General features: G+C 46.2%; 1 protein-coding gene across 1 annotated transcript in view; it reads left to right on the top strand.

Annotated features, from left to right (window-relative positions):
- NDFIP1 (Nedd4 family interacting protein 1) overlaps window positions 1-20,628 on the top strand; it is a 639,788-nt gene that overhangs the window by 200,973 nt on the left and 418,187 nt on the right. The window contains exon 2 of the mRNA XM_069652470.1: window positions 10,488-10,575. Within this exon, the coding sequence (XP_069508571.1) occupies window positions 10,488-10,575 (88 nt within the window). The remainder of the gene's footprint in view (window positions 1-10,487; window positions 10,576-20,628) is intronic.

Raw genomic sequence — 20,628 nt, 5'->3', positions numbered from 1 at the left:
AGCAATTTTAGGATGAGGTTAACCGACCATGTTAGTTGTGTTTTGCATTAACTGTTCAGTATTCGTACTGTTGGCATCTCACATGTAGTTGGTTTACAACTGAGCATTTAACCTACATAAACAATATCGATGGATATCGCCATACAGCCCAAAAATATTGAGAACTTTTGGTCCATATCGTCCAGCCCTAGTCTCAGACTACTTCTGGGATGCAATACTCGCACATCGGAGCCTCTTGTCTCCGCTGGCCTCATAAGGAAGACTAGGTTCACGCTCGGGCACTGCTCCTCGAATGTGCACCTGCCAGGTTCCATAGCACTTTGCCTGCGGTTTGTAGCCACACTACCATCTGCGGACAGAAAAACCGTCTTCATATTTATGTGCACTGTTTTGGGTCTTTATTAGTTAAGACAATTGACTTTCTGTCAGACTTTCAGTTGGACCATTATCATTGTGCCAGAGCCGCCCCCCCCTTCGCCCATGTACATGGCCTGCTCTGTCGATAAGCCTGTAACAACGGAGTATAATCTGCTGCAGTGTGTCCATCTTCAGCACCCTGCAGAAAGCCAAGTCATCTCACTTTTCGCACACACTGGGTTTCTAGCCTGGGCCCAGAACTCCTTTTTCTCACAGACCACAAAGTGGGTGAGCAGCCGCCATTCCTTCTCTTCCACCGACCAGATTTGCAGCGTGATTTTTGTATGTTCTGCCTGGTCTACATGACCCTCTAGTTTCAACATGGTTTGTGGAGGAACAGGAAGAGTCAGCAATACAGTGCCAATTCTATGGTGTGCTTCTTGGGCAAAGACGTCAGACTTCATATGCCGTGGATTCTCACTTGGGGAGCCCAGAGTATCCCTGTATGGCCTGTCTGTGATCTTCAACCGTCTCTCCAATGGCCATCTCGCTTATGCAAGAACACCATTCCACAGTCCCCATCGCTTGTTCCTGCCCTCTGAATACCCCCCAGCTCACATTCTCATGGCCGTTGTGCCAGGGCCATCACTCTACTGCAGATGGCATTGTAGCGCTGAGCCCACAATTGCTCGCTGACTGCTTCTCACCACGGATTCACCAGCGTACTTCCACACAGACTGCACTGGTGCACTCCGAGTGTGTGGATCAGCCCACGAATCAAATTAGCGTGAGATGGCTGAGTGTTCACAATGACCAGGGCAACCCAAGACAGGGGTGGGATAAGGCAGGCCATTCTGCATTACTGCAACCCACATGGAATCCCCATGTTTGAAGTGCTGAGTCCACTGCACCAGTGCCTCAGATCCACAATACTGCTATCCCGAGTCTCTGAGCCCCTTGGGGAGTATCACAACGGTTGGTTCAATCCGCTCTCTGTGACAGTGTACCTGATAAAGAATGTCTGTCTTGCAATTTTAACAAATGAGAACCCTGCTAGGCATCCTGCAGATTTACCATGCTGAATGCCACTATTCAGTAGATATGATATATTTTGCCACCAGCTATGGAAGCGCACCGCTGCCTATAACCATTGCTCATTCTGACCAAAACGAGTATGCTAGTTCTCCAATGTATGAAAATGTTAAGTTGAATAATTATTGTGGATATTTTGTTTTTCAGGCCAAAAACTCAGGAAAAACACTCAGCGAAAATAAAATGAGGATGAATGAACATCGAACCTTGTTTGTGTGGATCATCTCCAAACGCTAACATTGATAAAAGGCTCATGCCCCACAGTTAGCTGTTTGATGGAAAGAGCATATTGGTATACGTTTGAGAGGCTTCTAATGAATCCCATTCTCCCACCATTGGCCTTTTGGCCTCACAGTGGAATTTATTTATTTTATTGAGCAGTTGCAAGGTACTTCTACAACTGAATAGTGTTTCAAAGTGCCACAACGCTAAATGGGAAGGGATCAGGGGAAAATAACAATGGCAAAAACAGTAAAACAGTCATGGTCCTACTAGGCCTTGTGGCGTTCGGGCATGCAAGTACAGTGAGGAGCGGTGCAGGAGATAAGCGGGGGGAGGAGGGGCATAGGAGTAGGCAGTGCTGGTTGAGGGCCTGGGGGGAATTGCTAAGGGGAGCCACGGAGGAGAACCTCCAGTTAAGTGCTAGTGCAGGTGACTCCCGTGGGTGGGGTGTAGAGCCACAAAGCAGGGGCTCGCACAGGCAGTACAGTGTGTGGGGGGCGGGGCGTTGGGGGATGCTGGTATCGACTAAGAAGGACCTGGAATCCTGTGAGATTCATGAGGATCAGGCTGCTGGTCACAGCAGCAGTTTCTGGAACTTGAGGAGTTATGGCTCCAGTCTGAGAAGGGCATGGAGGCTGTTCCAAAGGGAGGCGTCAGCCGAGGAGAGAGACCTGCACCCCCAAGGGGTCAAGAAGGGGCATAGGGCTCTAGCAGAGGAGTATTTGGGAAGGGAAAATTGGAGATAGCGTGGTGCCAGACCCCAGAAGGCCTTGTGCATGATGCAGAGGGTCTTGCATTTGATTCTTGCAACCACCAGGAGCCAGTCGAGAGATTTTAGGGCTGTAGAGCTACGGTCCCTCGGCTTGAGGCCAAGGATAAATCTTGCAGCCCTATTCTGGATTAGCTGGAGGGGGCGTAGTGAGGAAAGGGGAAGATTGAGAAAGAGGCAGTTTCAGTAGTCCAGAGGGCCAGAGCTCTGGAGACATTGAGCTTTTGGGGGACGGTGAAAGGAAGAATGCCTCTGAGGAGGTGGAGCAGGAAGTGGGACTTCTTGGTAAGGTCCATGATGTGGGGGATGAAGGAGGGAGCGGAATCGGCAATGACCCTGAGGATTTTGGCCTTGCAAGATGTTGGGGGTAGAGGACCCAAAGAGGGCGCAGGTGATCCTAGTCGAAGGATCTCTGTCTTACTGGCATTCAGTCAGTGATCATTAGCTGAGCACCATGCCTGAATGGCGGACAGACAGTTGGGGGGATCAGAGAGGAGTAAGAGGATGTAGTAGAGGGAAATTTGAAGGAAAGCTGTGTCATCTGCATAACACTGGAAATGAGGAGAGAAGGAGGAAATCGGGTGAGCAAAAGGGGCAAGAAAGATATTGAAGAGCCAAGGTGATCTCACTCTCTACTTGTGCGTGCCCCAGGGCTTTATCCTATCAACGATAGAATAAAGCCCTGGGGGACGCACAAGTAGAGAGTGAGATAGCGTAGGAGAAAGGGCCCAATTGCAATTGGGAAGAGTGGTTGGTGAGAGAAGACATCGGCCAATTCAGTGCCCGGTCAATGATGCTGAGTGTGTGTCAGTCGTTTCAGGATGGAATGGTTGATGTGTCAAAAGCAGAGGAGAGATCAAGGATAATCAGAACAGCGGGAGAGTTGAGTAGAGCTTTGCGAGCATGGTTTCACAGGTGTTCAGGAGAGCAGTTTCCGGGCCTCTGGATGCTCGGAATCCAGATTGATGGTCATGGAGGCAACCAACAAGATCAGTGTGGCGGGTCAGTTGGGGGAGGACCAGCTTCTCCAAAAGTTTACCCAGTAAGGGGTAGTGGAAATAGGGCGGTAGTTAGCTGGGCAGGAGGGTTCAGCAGATGGCTTTTTTAAGATGGTGCACAAGGGACTGCTTGAGGGATATAGGGAAAGAGCCAGTGGAGGAAGAGTGGTTACATAAGTCAGCAAGAGCCGAGGCGAGAGAGATGTTGTCCTTAATGGTTCTGGAGGAGCAGGGGAGCACCTGTTTCGAGGAGACCTTCATAGAGCGCACCAATTTAGAGACCTCACCCGGCACTATGGACAGGAGGGAGGAGAGTAAAGGGGTTGGAAGGAGAGAAGCCAAGGGAGGCAGGCAGGGGAGTGGAGGAGAGTGAGGACAAGATGTCCAGAGTTTTTGATGTGAAATGGGAGGCCAAAGTTGTGCAGAGAGCCTGCAAAGGGAGGTCAAGACTGCGGCTGGTTTGGCGAGTTCCTTGCAGATTTTGGAAAGTTTGGCTGTGGTGTTAGTGGCTCCGGAGATGCGCCTTGGGTGTGGGCCCGCTTCTTGAAGCGGATACAGATGCGATATTGCCTTTTGGTGCAGGTGGCATGCCAGTTTCTCACTCCACACTCTCCTTCTCTCCTCATATTTCTGACGTCGCCAAGAGGTCACACTACCAGCTGCACCTCCTCAGAGGTATTCTTCCCTTCCTCTCCTTCTCCCAGAAGCTCACTGTCTCCCGAGCCCTGGTTCTCTCGAAGCTGGACTACTGTAACAGCCTCTATCTTAATCTGCCTGCCTCCACTCTCCGCCCTCTGCAACTCATCCAGAACAGAACTGCGAGACTTGTCCTTGGCCTCAAGCCCAGGGACCGTATCTCTCCAGGACTGAAATCTCTACACTGGCTCCCAGTGGCTGCGAGGATAAAGTTCAAAACCCTCTGCATTGTCCACAAGGCCTTCTGGGGCCTGGGTCCTAAATACCTTCAACTCTCTCTTCCCAAATATCTTCCTTACCGAGCCCTTCGCTCATCCGCCGCCAACTCCCTCAGAGTTAGCCGCTTCTCGAAGCAACGAGCTGGGGTAGATCTCTCTCCGCGGCAGGGGCCTCCCTCTGGAACAGCCTTCCTGCCTCCCTGAAACTTGAGGAGAACCATCTCCGGTTCCGGAAGCACCTCAAAACCTTCCTCTTTGCTTCTGCTTTCCCGCTCCCTCTCCCCTGCTGAGCGGCTAATTAATTTTCACTGAAGCTGCACTGATCCTGCAATTGGACCACTCTAAACGGCCTCGGTCCTGGGCCCTGCCACTCTCCACTTGCACTGATGCCCTGGAACCCCTTTGCACTGCGGGTCTGTCTCTGTATCCCTACAGCCCCCCCTCCCCCAGCACTTGTTCTGCACTTACCTCACACTTGCCACCAGCTGGCCCTATTTATTTATTTATTACGTACGCCTCTTACCTTGTCCTGCACTTCCCCCCCCTCCCCTTGCACTTTTCCCCTCCCCTACCCCTGCACTTGCGCGATCTGAATGACACCTGGCCTAGTAGGATCGTTTTCTGTCTCCCCTTGTACCCCCCTCCCTGCCTCGTCGCGCCTTGAAACACTTGTGTATAGGCGCGTTACAAATACCATATCATATATCATATCATATATCGAGGTCTGCTACTTTTTTCCAGCAAACTGCACTTACTTTTCAGAGACACTAGATCAGTGTCATACCAGTATTTGGAGGCAGGTTTTAGGCAGATCTTCATGACAGGCGCAAGGATGTCAATGGTGTTCGAGATGGAGAGGTGCAGGTTAGCAAGGACTGAGTCGGAGGGGGGAGTCAAAGGTGGGGTTGGGGGGGGGATGAAGGTTGAGGCGAATGCACTTTGAGGCGAATGCAGTGACTGACACTCCCTTCATAGGTTGGATGACGGCAAAGAAGGCTGACGGTGCTGGGGGTGGCTCGCCGATGGGGGGAAAATCTGTTGCTCAAGTCCATACATATTCTAGTTGTTGGTGACGAACTAGAACCTATCTTGATGTACAAAGGACAGGCCTTTCTATCAGGCAAATTACCTTGTCCTAAATTATGATACAGTTCCATAAACTCTATTGAGTTTAGATTTTCTCCTAAATATTTCTTTCTTTGTCAGATGATGCAGTAGTGCAACAGCATGTTAATCCAGAATTGACGACTGTGTTAAAATGTTGCCCCACGTTTCTTTTCACTATAACCAACTACCCTAGTTTTCTTCTGTTTTACTTGTTGGGGAACGGCCACATCTGTTGTCATTGTGCAGGCATTCATCTTGGTATCATACCTGTGAAAATGAACGTTCTTATGGCCCACCCTTGAGGGAAGTGATGGAAAGTACCACACACCAAGAAGTAGTACATATTGTTTAAAGAGGTGGTATTCTAATATGCAACACAAATCCTGTTTTCCGTGGTGTCCCTCAATCATGTCTGCTACTTGTAGTCCCTCTCTCCCTTTTATCTAATTAATCCTTCTGAATGAAACACTTTCTCTACAGTGATGACCACTAAGGAATGTGGTAACGTTTGTAATCCAAATTGTAGTATTACATATACTCTTCCTGTAATCTTTTAGTCCCCTTGGGATGAGGATCAGTCATTGTAGGAGGTTTTCTAACTCACCCTCCGTGTGTTTTGCAGGCAGATTAGATGTCACGTGCTGCTGACTTCTCCCACTTTAAGGCAGGGGAATAACAAAAGGCCCATCTACTGGCTCCCAGTGTTATCTGGATCATGTAAAGTTAAGCGATAAACTCATTCTGTCTGACATACTTGAGGGTTAGACAGGACTCCAAAGTGTAATGTAGTCCATTATTGGTAACTATACTTCCTCAATTTAGTCAAATGGTCACATTGACTCATAGCTAAAGCCATCACAAAGGATGAGTTTGTCACTAGGCAAAGAGTGGGGCAAATAAAGTTGCTCTCAGCCACTGGTAGCTCAAATGCTTAATTATGTGCTTCCTGTTAAATTACCTTCCGAGGTTGGACTGAGCAGCACTTTCCATGTTTTTCCATCTCAACTAGATTTTCCATTGGCTGTACTAGTCCATTCCTTACCTCACTGTGGATGAAATCCTTGGTTTGTACCTCCTTGGGGACCATTATGCTGCTCGAAGGGGGTTCACTGCCTAGAGTAGTCCCCCTTGGCCCTAATCCAGAAATGGCACTGGGCTCCATGTGGTGGAGCCCACCCCAAAGAATAAACCAGGGGGCTGCCCGGGGCCGTGGCAGGTGTCTGCGTGTCTGGGGACCAAACCGGATGGGCCCAGCAGTTTCAATGGCCCAGTCAGCATCCAGGGTACTTCCTGGGCCGAATAAAAAGAACAGCCCAGTGGGGGCTGCTTGAGGAGGGTGGCCCAGGCCAGGCTGCCCGGCTGTGCCCCAGACTACCCGTCTCGTGACCAGTGAGACGCCCCTTCAAATTCTCCCAGGTTGCATATGCCAGTCGCAGCCCAGGAGGCAAAGAGCAGAGAAGTCTGCTCCAACCAGAAGGATGGAGTGGTGAAGAAAATTCCTGGGTTGGCAGGTATTGGGGCGCCACCTAAAACCAGATGGCTGCGCTGGGCGTCCCCCATGCTAACAAGGCTGCCCTGAAGATTTTCTCAATGCAGCGGGTGGGAGTCCCCCCGCCAACGGGACCCACCCTTAAGACAGAAAAATGCAGCGCCACGCAGTGCTGATGTCGGGCCGCCCCAAAGCTAAAGGCGTCGCTCGATTTTCACAATGCCTTGGTTGGTATCCCCTACACCCCCCCGCCAACAGGGCCCACCCTGAAGACCGAAAATGCCACGGCGGGCGGTGGTGATGTGGTGTGTCCCCCACGCTAACTGGGTCACCATGAACAGTTTCAAAAACCTCTGAGGGTGGCGGTGAGTGCAGGTGCCCCCACCGCCCGGCAAAAGGCTGTGGGGCTGACCCCTCCACCCCCCCAATACACCTTGCAAAAGGCTGTGAGGCCGCAGCAGCGAAGGGTAGATCCCCACTCGCACAGGGGGCTGCACTGGAGCAATGAAGAGGGTGGGTTGCACGTGGTGATCAGGGGTGGGCCCATGTGGTGAACGGGCACACCTAGAAGAATGAACAGTGGGGCCAGGCTCCAGGCACATCATTGCCAGTAGGCCTCAGCCATCACCAGCCACCCTGCACTAAATCCAACATCCTGCTCTTTCATCAGCTTCCCAGACATTCATAAGTGTGCTAGCGATACCAAGGAAAGACCCATGGAAGGTACTATGAAGGATGCGATTTACTGCAGCAGTCTCCCATTGTGACAGTGTTTTGTGTGTTACATGTTGTTTGTAAATATATATGTATATATAGTTCTATTTGTATATTTAATTACTGTTATGTAGGTTAATTGGGTAGTTGGACGTGTAGAGTTGGGACATTAGAGGATATGTTATGTAGGTTTAAAAGTTGTAAGACATTAAATATATTTATGCATGTTAAGTAGATGAAGGGGTAGAGGGGAGGTACACTGGCGGGAGTTGGCAGGACAGCGTGACGGCCTTGCTGAGGTTGCCTAGTGAGATGGGACCATCCACATAGGCCATCCTTTGGCCTCACACTCCATGTGGGTGGTACCTGAGTTTAGGTTAGGGGTCTGTTGCGTCAGACACACCCAAAGGCTCCCCAAGACCCCTCCAAGGAAGGGTGAGCTGACATAGCAGGTCCCCAGTCAGATGGTGCGCAAGCCAGAGGAATCCTAGGGAAAATAAAAGGTAAAAGGTTTAAAAGATAAGTGTGTTAATAAATAAGAGGGGTCCCTGTTGGGATCCCTATACAATTCACTCTTGTGTCTGTGTCCATTAGTGATTTAAGAACTCGGGTGTAGCACATCTCCGGTTGTCAGCAATTTTATTTGGTGGTGCAGCGCCCCTCCCTACTGGCTGGCCTGGGCGGTGGGGGTGTGTCCGGAAAGCGGGGGCTACAGTATGGTGCCATTAACCATGTTCGCTCTGGTCCGGATCTCTGTTTTTGCGGGTGCATGCCTTGGGTAGACGATTTCTGTGATTCTCCTGGAATTTACATGCCCTGAGTTTGCCTGGAAAAGGCCTGCAAATGTTTGTATGTGGTGCCCAGTACTGATGGACTGGCCTCCAAAAGTTTGTATGTTGCATGAAGTTATGAATTGAGGTTGGGATCCGCCAGAAGCCTTCATTTTAGGAATAAAATTGACATTTTGCATCAATACTTAATCAAATGCTGGGATTCCATCCAAAGGCCTAAGTAGAACATGCCATACGACGGCGACTGAAGCACTGTGCCAGCATCTCCTGACCCTCAGAAAACACAGCAGCAAAGCTCTGCCTCTCCTGTGATTAGAAGGGTCCCTGTGCAGCGCTTCTTCCCATTGATCAGGTGGAGCCATTCAGATGCATTCCCATGCAAACCATTTTTTTGTACTCATGACGAACTCCAGGACATACTTGTGTTGCCTCTCCCAAAAGGGAGAGCACTCCTATCCTTTTAAACAACCGGCATGACTTTTGCCCTTTGTTCGATACATTGACCATCAAGCAAGAAACCTGGTACTGTTTCTCCAGTGGGATGGGGCAACCAGTGGCTGGGAAGCTATTTTTTTTCTTCTTCCCCAAAGCGCCTCCTCAAATGATACTGCAGCCTGCTTTGGCTAAAGTTCTGTGTTCCAGTCTTCTGCATCGGGATTGCATGTGTAGAAGTGGTTTATCACATAGTATAGGTTGTGGGGATTACTGTGACTGTTCTTTTCTGGCATTTGTGGGACCCGATTATAACTGTGTAGATGAATTTTATTTTTGTATGGTTTCCATTTTCTCCCTACCCTCAGCCTTCCTTTTATCTAGTATACCACAGGCCATGCATAGTATTGGAAAGGTTTTGTCTAGGCCCTGTTACTGTTTTGCTACATATTTGATACACTGTGTTAAAAAGTGCTTATTTGAACTGATATTTGCTACATGTGTAATTCTAAATAAATAGTGTATATCTTTCAGTGTGGTGTATTCTGTTGGGAGGTTGGAAGGGGGGGGGGTTCTATTTGGATCTAACTTTGTCCACTAGCTTTTCCTCAACCCTTGAGTGAAGCCTGGTTGCTCCGCCATAGCTACCAATAATTGAGTTTGGTCTATCTTTTGGTAGGAGCATTGTGTAACGTTAGGTCATTTGATTTCTCACCCCTCAGTAGAGGGCCTTGGAAAAATCTCCTTAACGTCTTCTTTCTTAGATGGATCACTTGGGGGCCCACAAACTCACCTTAGGGTTGTAGTTCTGTTGAACTGGCATTGGGAGTGGCCCCATCGCAGGCCTCTGCCCATCCAGTCCTGAACTCTAATTCCTCTAGCTGCTGACGTAAGAGCTCATCTCTATCCTCTCCAGATCGGCATAAAACGGTTACCATTGGTGAGATAAATGATTACCACTGTGTTCTACCACAAGTAAGATGATTGATTTACACCTAGCATATTTAACCAAACCCCAAATAGTCAAACAACGATTAAATGACAATTTGTTGTCTTTCCTTGATAGGTTAGTGTTTGGTTAGATTTTTCTCTTACCACCTTTGTGTTGTCCCATTTCACAATATATATACTCAATTGGAGATGCCTTAATTGACTTGTAAAATGTTATTACTCCATTTCAGACTGGTTACATTTTGTGCTTTGCCTTATTCCCCGCCTGAAACATTTTGCTACATGAACCCATATTTGTGTGTGCAAAATGCTGCAGTGTTTCTCATTTCGTTGTTTCTTATGTTGATTATGTATGCTTTTTCCTAGGCATTTAACTGTTTTGAGTGTATGTGACAATAACTGAGGAGAAATGCTCCATTTATGTAATGGAGTGCTACAAAATGTTCCCACCTGTTCACAAGATAATACGCCTGTAGAAAAAATATATTATCCAGCTACTAAACTGTTTTAAGGTGTTTAATTGCAATGTTGACCATAATGGAGAACATGGAAACAAATAATTTGCCACTTTGCATGTTTGCGCTCTTATACGCATATTCATACTTCTTAGTTATTGCAGCCATTTATAATTTATTGTGGTGTTGTGTTTAGTTGCAGAATGAAGAGGAGCCAGGAGAGACTTCACAGGCAGGAACGGATGCCCCACCGCCCTACAGTAGTCTCACTGGTGAGAATGCAGGTATGGCAACTGGAGTGGGATTGTTGTGCTCATTTTTTGCTTTATTGATATTTGACTGTGAAACGCCATGAACATTATTGTGGATTAAAAAAGCCTAAAAAAAAACCCTTTATCTGAAATGTTATAGTAGAATATTCTATCTCGGCTAAGAAGCCACACATACCACAGTGCCATCCAGAAGCCATTCCTGCAAGATCACCTAATTTCTAACTATGGAGCAATGCTTTGTGGGTAAGCACATTATCTCAAAAGCATACGTTTTGCTTCATAAAATTGCTTTGGTGTTATGGGGCAGCACTATTTTGTACATGGCTTTATCAACTCAAGGCTTTCTGCAACAGTTTTAAGCAATGCGTGGCCATGATTTGTAGTTCTTGGTGGCTGACCCACTGGGAGATCATCGCCCTGTGAATTCCTGCCAGCAGTGCTCCAGGTAAGATTTTGAAGTGTGTTTTACTCCCTATTTTCTAAAGTTGCGAGTAAAATGATTTTTTAGGGAGTAAAAAAAGTAAGTCCCATTCCCTGTGGGAGTATAATAAGTGAGTACAAATGTTTTACACTTAGAAGAAAATGTTTTTGTAAGAAATGCTTCTATGCACCAAGATACTGAATGGTACATGTTTACCTCTTTCGATCAGATAGTATAGCTTTGTCCAGTGATCCAAACATATCCTTTGAGCTGTGTCTGTTTCCCATTTTTGTTGGGAGTATTTCTACTGCCCAGTTTTATTTTTTGGGAGTAGCTGACTAGTTTTTAGGGAGTGAAAGTATCCGTTAGACTACCTTATTTGAAGGGCTTCCGGTCAGCCTTGTGATGGGATTCATCTGATGTTTCTGAGCACTCCTCTCTTCTCCCTGCTCAAGACGGGTCCCGTACTTGGGGCCATCTTAGTTTGTGGGTAAAAGGAGTGCATCGCACCTTTTGGGTAAGAGTGATTCGCAAACTGACACAGTACAGGTTTTGTAAAAGGTTCTCGGTACCAATGAGGTTTCCTAGACCTAATGCTACCTGTTCAAAGGTAGGTCGCACACATTTTCCAGTCCCTCTTAATGGGAATATATTGAGCCGAAAGGCTTAGCCTGAAGTTATGGACACCTTTTCACACCAGGTAATGCAATCAGACTGTATCACAGAGCATGTCACCACCTCTGTACCGACTGGAAAAGATGTAGAATTGTAGTCGATTATCCAGGCAAAATCCCCCAATAAGGTTGATGGTGCTCAGTCCGAGTTCCTACAGCGATAGTGTCATTCCCTCAAGGGTTATCTTAAGAAGCATTTACTATGCTTATTCAACTGTGATTGAGTCTTAGTGAGCAAGAAATGTGGTGGTGTGTCCATGTGGAGAATTGAGGGACAATCGACTTTGGATTCCTGCTAGTAGCTTGCACCTTGAAATTTTGACCTCTGTGCACAGCATTTCAAGAGGTTTTGTATATGCCATAAGTGAGTGGTGATGGGCAGAGTATAAATACTTAATAAGATAACGGAAAAGATCCTAAAGAGCTGTCTTAGTTTCCCTGCTGTATCATATTACTTCGTCTCTTGTCTATGCAGAAATGGATTCTCATTATTTTCTCAACACTTTCTGGTCATGCACTTGCAAGTATTGTCAACATTTCATTAGTAAATATTACATCTCAAGTACACTAAATTAAGCTATTTGTGTTATAAATTTATATATTAACTTTCAGCCACTTGCATAGGCAGATGAACTCTGTATCTTGTCACTATGTCTTATAACGTGTATATCTCCACAAGGTTTGATCTTTTATGATTTAGTAATGATCAAGGAAAAATATTGGGATATATTGACCCAGGCCCCTCTTTACTGCATTATCTGGCATTGTATAGGAGCCTCCTAAATTTTTGTCTTTCCCATTCCTCTGCCTGGGGTTAACAACATTTCCCTATGTTCACATCCTACTATTGGACTATTCCACTCACAGAGCTCTGACTTGCAGGGATTGAAATTAAGATTCGATAAGCAGTAGCTAAAAACAGCTCCTTGGTATCCAGCAGGGGATTGACAGCCGCTGAACTAGTGAACACACTGGCTGGTAAGGGTGCAGTGTAGCATATGCCCTAGAATGTGCAATGTATATTAATAAATGGAGACACTGCGCCAGTGCCAACTGAGAGACATTCTGCAATGACTGTGCGATTTACATGCCAAATTCATGCACCCACGCTTTGCATGCCCAGCAATACAATGTGGCTACTTTCTGAAAGTACGCTACAAAAAGTACCAATTCCCATAGGTATGTATTGACTCTCTTGGCATTCAATTATTCAAGAAGAACTATTAAGATACAATCCCTTCAAAAAATATTTATTGATAATTTAATTATTTTTTCTTTCATGTACACATTATCACAAAAAACAGCAATATAAAGATACAGAGGATACCAAAATCCGCAATTCCTAATCACCCATGTCGATATGCCTGGGAAAAATCAGGATGAAGAACAATTGGACCTAAAAAAAAAACGAATATAATACCATTTCACATTCATAAAAACTCCACAAAACATTCATAATCTCATGCAGTACTCATCCCTTTCACTCATAACCTCATTCACCAAAAACATTCATATGTGTGCAAAACTGACACAATTTTTCGCTTTTTGATTAAAATGAAGCCATAGCCCTAACCATTAGACCCTAGATGTCGGACACAATTTTCTTGTCAAAGAAAATACATCACTTTTGTTTTATATTACTGGCTAACATTTTGATCATTTCAATGTGCTGAATTGCCACATAGTTGAACACAGAAGCACTGTCAATTTCTCTTCACAAGATTTTGGTGTCGACTCGGTTTTTGGGCTAAGCTTGACACATTCTCATGCCATAACCCTCATCAGGACAGAAAGAAGACCATACATGTTCAATTTCCGATCGCACTGATATTGGTTGTCGTGGTTTTAATCGCTAGAGGCTTTGTTCTTTTCTCCACAGATTCCTATTTCCCATCACTGAACGAATACAGACATATCACAATGGAAGGGAAAGAATGAGAAAAGGGAGAAAAACATACTTATCTTAGTAAATCTCTCTACACTTTGATCAGCAGTACATTGTTAGTTGGCCAAACCTATTCATTTTAACAATTCCAAGTTACCCGTTACATGGTATAAGTAATCACATTCTCTACTTTCTGAAAGTAGACCTGGGTAAAAGTGAATGCCTATCAAAGGCAAATGTTGGTTACATGTTGAAAGAAGTGATTCAAAAAGGTTGTTTTCATGTCTAAGAAAAAAACATGACCATATTTATCGGAAGACTGACGGTGTGTCTGGCAAGGTGTAAAAATGCTGCATGCCTAACCCAGGGGAATGCGCTTGGTAGCTCAAAATGAATTGATGAGCAAAAAAGAGTAGCCTCTGGGTACTAAACGCGTTATAAATAACCTATCATATCATCTTACTTGGCATAATCTTATTTCTGGTGCTTTTATCTGCTTAGATTCACCTGCGCCCACCCTTCCTCCCCTCTTGGAGTTGAAGGAACATGGATAGCTTACACCTTCTCTCCTTCTGTACTGACTCAGGCATACTATCATGGCTGAACAAAAACCACCAGGGGGACCTTGGCGTGTGAAGGATTTTGGGTACACTACACGTCATGTTAGGGATAGTGTTACAGTGATACCCATGTCAATGTCCCTTTTCGACCTTCGAAAAAAGATGCAATACTCTGCGATTATCACTAGATGTCTGACTATATGCACAGCATGTGAATCTCAGCAGATACAAGCACCAGAAATAAGATTACGTGGAGTAATGCATGTCATTTTGACCATACCTAATCTGTAAGTCTACATTAGCCACGCTGTATTATGGCAGCACCTGCAAATGTGGGGCTTTACTTGTCATACGATTACTTAGATATGACATGTGCAGCAATAATTGGTATAAGTTGTCTGTAAATGGCTATATGAGACTATAGTGCTATATGCATGACAGTGCCCCTGGACTATGTTGCTTCTACTTGGTCTACCTCTTGCATAACATGCCCACCTCCATGGCATGTCAGGCAGCACCCTAGTGAAAATGTGCCTTGTATCTAAAAAGTCGTATGTCTGCTTTAGTGCCGGTTTGGTGTATTAGGAAATGTAAGCTTTCTTATGTTTCCACACCTGTCTCACTTAAGGTGATGGCATCCGATTAGAATTGCCTTATGTGTGATGTCACCATGGTCAAAGGTTTAGTTTATATATTTGTAATGCGCCATAGCCCGTAGGTATAGGGGCGCACACAAACACATAAGAAAAAAACAAAACATCCAAAGACAAGCCAAAGTAAGAAGTCGTCCAGAGGGTTACTAAGTTAAAGAGTGATGTTTTTAAATGTTTTCGAAAGGACAGAAAGTTGGTTTCCTGTTGTAGATTCAATGATAGTGTTCCACGTGGAAGCTGACAGCACTGGGAAGCATCTGCTTTTTCCGTTGGACCATCTGATTCTAGGGCAACCAAGAAGACTACAGATACTAGATTGAAGAATTCCTTTAGGCTCAAATCTATTCAACCTATCCTGAAGGTAGGCTGGGGCCTTGCCGTACAAACATTTGTGTACTAAGGTTGAAACCTTAAACTGTACCTGGGCGGCTACTGGTAACCAGTGCAAGTTCTTTCTGATGGTAGAAATATGAGTTATACGGGGAAGAGATATGCTGATAGCCTAATTTTGTGTGGCTTTAAGCCTGTGAAGGTAGCCTTTACTTTGCACCCACTAAGAGTGCATTACGGTATTCAATTCTGGGTAGAATCACAGCTCTAGCTAAGGTTATACAGTTTTTCTCAGTAATGAAGGGTTTCACCTGCTTAAGAAGTCTAAAGTATTGACAAATTCTAGCCACATAGTTGGTATGAGCATCAGCACCAAGTGAAGATTCTAAGTTAGATTGACTGGTACATACTCCTTCTCTTGCAACATCCCTAATGACTAAACAGGGGTGTAAGCCTCTCCAAGCTTTGGCCATATCCATTTGGATTATTCTTCGTAGTTTGACTTACAGCTGATGTAAGGAGGTTTACTGTTGAAAATGGGTGCTAGAGATTGTCATTATTTTAAATGTTTTGGTAATCCCACCCATTTAATCCAAACAGTTTATCCTGATTGGTGGCACTTTGTTGCTAAATGCTTAATTCATCTAAAGCCAAAGTGTACTACCTTTTGTGCTTCAACTGCCACAAACCTCCTTTCAGCCCGATATCCTAGCCCCTCTGAACTCATTACACCATCCCTCATGGTTTGCAATCTTGCTGTTGTATTTTTGCATCTACCGCATGCTCCATTAATTCATCACCTCCACTACTGCTATGATTTACCCCCTACATATGGCCAATCCAGTCCCATCTCATCTACCATTTCCATATAACCCTGATTTCTATCCTTGCTCTCATTTGCCTGGACTGTTGTTTAGCCTCCTCCTCTGACTCCACTGCTCTTTATTTGCTCCTCTTAACATAGAATGTTGCTTCTCCTACCCTTTACATCCTATCACTGTCCTCTCCCACCAATGTCTTCCCATCTGTACTCAGTGGTTGTCCATCAACAATTGATTCCTTTTAAAATGTCTGCTCAATAGCAGACCAATGTCTATAAATCAGTGCATGGCTTGCTTCTCCCCTGCTGTTTGACTAGCTCCGTCTTCAGCTACTCCCGTTCATGTGCACTGTGCTCCCAAGTAAAACGTAATACATCTGCCACTGCCCGCTCTGTGCTCAAAAGTATCTGTTCAGTACAGGGATTAAAAGTTGCTCCCAAGAAATGCAACCTCTTATCCTTCCAAAAGGCAGATCACTGGAAATACTGCAGAGACATGTGAATCATGTGAACAATGGATCGGTTCTGTGCTGTCCCAATTTAATGTGCCTTCTCGCTCACCGGGTCCTCTCCCCATAGTGGCATATGCCATATCACTGTGGAGCACCAAAATATTTTGGTGTTTTTTTCTATACATTTGACATTTTTGCGTAGGTACACTATTCCCCATCTTACTGAAATACAAGTAGTTCAGAACTTTAAACTGAGACGCTGTGGAGAAAGAGCCCCATGATCAAATGTTGAGCTGTTTATAGTGCAGTGAAAGACTTAGGGGGACTGTTCTGAGATGTGAGCACACACCCTGCTGTAATTTGAAACAAATGCTTACTGTATCATATGTTTCCATGCTATATTCTCCTTCTCTGTTTGCCAATAAGGTTCCTGATTTTTCCATAGATCCAGATTTGTTTGGTAAGGAAGATGCCGTTCACTGCGCAGAAGCCCACCTCTTCTCATTGTCAGCATGTGATTGAAAGGTCTAACAGCTATGTCTCAGTCTGGTTCCTCTGACCCCCAAGCCTCGATGGAGGACCTCATCTGGGAGAATTGTGGGTTTTCCATTCCAAGACCATACCGTTCGGGCGATTTAGCCCCCTCTGCAACCAGGGTTGAACGCACTCCATTCGCCACCTACAGGTTTAACCCTTGTGGACCTCCTTCCCCACTGGTCTACACAGACCCCTTTAAACAAGGGAGCATCACTTGGCATGCCCTCTGCTACAGAGATGTATGTTTCGGCTACGACCACTGAGAATCTTTTCCAAATTACATAAATTATCTTGGAGACAATTGAGGACTACTTGGCGGGCCTAATTGAGGATTTTCCAGCTCCATGACTACACCTTTGACTCCAGTGCCTATTGCAGAGCCACTATTGCTGAAAGAACATCCCCTTTGAATGGATTGTGTTCTCCCACGTATTCCTCATCTTGTGATATATCTCGTCAGCTTTGCTGCTTCGGAAAAAAATGTTCTCGGCAGAGGGCGCTGTATGCGATGCTGTCACGTCGATGTCCCACGAAGGCCTCTGTCGAGCGTAGACGCAATAGTCCGTATAAATAGCGCATGCAGCACCCGTTGGCTTCAGTTCTGTTTTTCCGAAAGCTTTTGCTTTGAGTTGTTAACGGCGCGCTTCAGCTTTCTTCATAGAAAATGACTTAATCGACTCCTTCAAAGATGTCTACTACTGATCCTCACCGCATCTGCCTGTGATGTCTGGGCACCGTACAGATGTTGGGCCATGACCGAGAAAGCTCTCGAGGAGAACTGAGAGGTAAACTGCTGGAGGGGAGGGTGGCTTCAAAGTCTTCGTCGAAGAAAGAAAAAAAAGTCCAGAGTCTAGGGACTCCTCCCGGCATAAGAAATCAGACGTCCCGATCGAGGCAGTCTTCGTCTTCAAAGAAGGCGAAGAAGAGACGCCATAGGTCTCCCTCTTCATCTGATTTCTCTACTGAGGTAATCAAATGTTCGACAAAATAGATTGCTTTTAGATCTGAAATGATGCAGATTGAGAATGCAGCCTCGACCCTCTCCCCCCCCTCGAAAGAATCGCGCAAAAGCCATGTCCCGGTTGCTCCTTCGGGCAACTCGGGGAAGTCGAAGGCCACTACTTCGAAGCCGGCAATACATCGAGAGTGCTCGACCAGACGAGCTCGTCGAGAGTACCGACTCGGGAATAGAGTCCTTCTTCAATACCATCGAAGAAACGCAAATCGTCAAAGAACTTGACGACTTTGTCGACTCCATCGTAATCCAACATCTCAATGCCGAAGTCAAAGGCAATAGCGAGTAAACCGACGCCATTGTCGAAGCCGTCTTCGACACCATCGACGGCCACTTCGACTTTGTCGAGGCCTTTGCCCATTCAGGATAAGGTTTACAAACCTGTTCTGAAACAATACTCTAGTCTGTATCCTCAATATATGAGGAGGAACAGCCCTCTGAAGTGGATTCCCCTCCTTTTTGGTTACAAGTTGGCACCCACAATGTGCCTGAAGAGCTAATGAATAAAGAGTCCATAATGAGACCTTTATGATTCTCTGCAGTCGGCTGATGGTCTTGACACATCGCCAGAACTGAAATTTGGCATGCCTGACCCTTCTGAACATGCAGATTCCACCTATAGAAATCTCATGAATAGGGTCACAGAATATATGGGTTGGAGCAGAGCTTCCCCCTATGTATGAACAGGATGATATGACTGACAGCCTAGACCAAGGCCTTCGAAAGGACCCAATTTTGCCCTTCAGTGTAAGGTTACTGCAAATTGGTAAGCCCCGGAATCTGGATCTGCAGTTAAACTTCGCAAGGAAGTACAGGCCTTCCAGCAGCGATCCAGAATACCTGACCAAGCACCCCACACTTGAGAGCTTGGTAGTTCAGGCTTCCACATCAACCAGGCAATCTGCTTACCCCTCTATTCCCCCAGATAGAGATGACAAGAAGGTAGATGCTTGGGCACGTAAGGTTTTCACGTCGGGCGGCATGGCCTTAAAAATACCAATGTCCCTGTACTCTTACAAGATTCTCTTATACCCTGTGGGTCTGTGTTGCCTTGGGGGCTGATCACATCCCAGAAGGCGAAGAAATAGACGGCTTCCTGGCTATAGTTAAGGATGGAAAAGAGGCAATGGGTGAATGGCTCCAGTCAGGATTGGATACTGCTGACAGCATCAGCAGATCCATGGCTGCTAGCACCGTACTACGCAGGTTTGCATGGTTGAGGAAGTCTGGGTTTGCACCGAATGTGCAGGCCAGACTGCTCAACATGCCCTTTGACGGCTCGAGGTTGTTCGACAGCAAAGGCGGATGAGAGTCTGGAAAAGCTGGAGACCTCCAAGGCGGCGGCTAAATCCCTTAGTGCCTCCATTCGACAATCTCAACAACCCCATTAAGGCTGCTCTTCCTGGAGGGTTTGTTCTTTCGTTTCTATTCCTCAATTGGTAAAGGAAGAGGACAGGCCGGTCAAAGGGGACAAAGGCGATTCCCTCATGGTGAATGAGGAAGGAGTGCTAAATCAGCCCCAGCAGTGGCAACTTTACCCTCAGCCGCTACTGTAGCCACATCTAAGCCACTCTGAGGCCTTGACTCGCAAGACCCCGGTGGGAGGCAGAATTTCTCAGCATCTGAACGAATGGCGGGGCATTACTTCAGATGCTTTGGCACTGGAAACGGTAGCCCAAGGTTACTGACTTCTGTTTCAAAAAAGGCCTCAAGATCATCCACTGGGATATAACTCTGTCAAAATTCCGGATCTGCTTCTTGTGTAGGAAATGTGAATCCTGCTAGAGAAAGGTGCAATAGAATATGTACCTGTAGCGGAGAGGAACAAGGGTTGATATTCCCCCTAATTTCTCATTCCCAAGTAGGACGGAGGACTGAGACCCATCTTGGACTTAAGAAACTTGAAAAAGTTCCTCAGGAAGGACAAGTTCAAGATGGTTACCCTTTCTCTGATCCTCCAGGCTCTCCTACTCCAAAACTGGTCGGTATCATTGGACCTTCAGGATGCTTACTTTCATTTGCCAATCCATCACAAGCACAGAGTACCTGAGGTTCCCGGTTGACGGTTCTCACTATCCGTTTCAAGTTCGGCCATTCGGGCTGACCTCTGCACCGAGGGTTTCCACCAAGTTGATGGCAATGGTGGCAGCAAGTCTCAGGATAGGGGGAGTTCACGGCTACCCCTACCTGTATGATTGGCTGATCAGGGCTCGTTCACGCAAACAAGCCCAAGAAAATCTCTGTATTGCCTGCTACTCCCTTCACAGACTGGGATTCTCCCTCAAGTCCCATATGATACCATTCCAAAGACTCCAATTCATTGGGTCCTGGATACTTCCTCAGGGAACCCCGAGGTGAGAGCTCGATGCACTCGTAACAAAATTCCAGAATGCCCAGCATTTTCCGGCCTTAGATTTTCTGAGTTTGCTCGGTCTCATGGCATCCTGCATTTTTCTGGTGCCAGAGGCCCGATTGAGAATGAGATCTCTTCAATGGGCTCTCGGGGCTCAGTGGTCCCAATTCTCAGAGAATATGTCAGACCAACTGCAAGTTCCGAGCAGAGTTGCTCAGGACCGTCTATGGTGGGCTTTCAAAGACCACATTCTCAAGGGAGAATCTTTTTGGAACCATGGCCGAAGATGACGGTAGTGACGGACATTGGGTGGGGAGCGCACACCAACAGACTGACAATCAGCAGTCGTTGGTATCCATTGGGAG

This window comes from Ambystoma mexicanum, chromosome 3p, assembly GCF_040938575.1.
Source record: "Ambystoma mexicanum isolate Mex_15411 chromosome 3p, UKY_AmexF1_1, whole genome shotgun sequence".
NCBI classification, from domain to species: Eukaryota; Metazoa; Chordata; class Amphibia; order Caudata; family Ambystomatidae; genus Ambystoma; species Ambystoma mexicanum.
The sequence above is the reverse complement of the archived record's forward strand: the minus strand, read 5'-3'. Positions and strand labels throughout refer to the sequence as shown.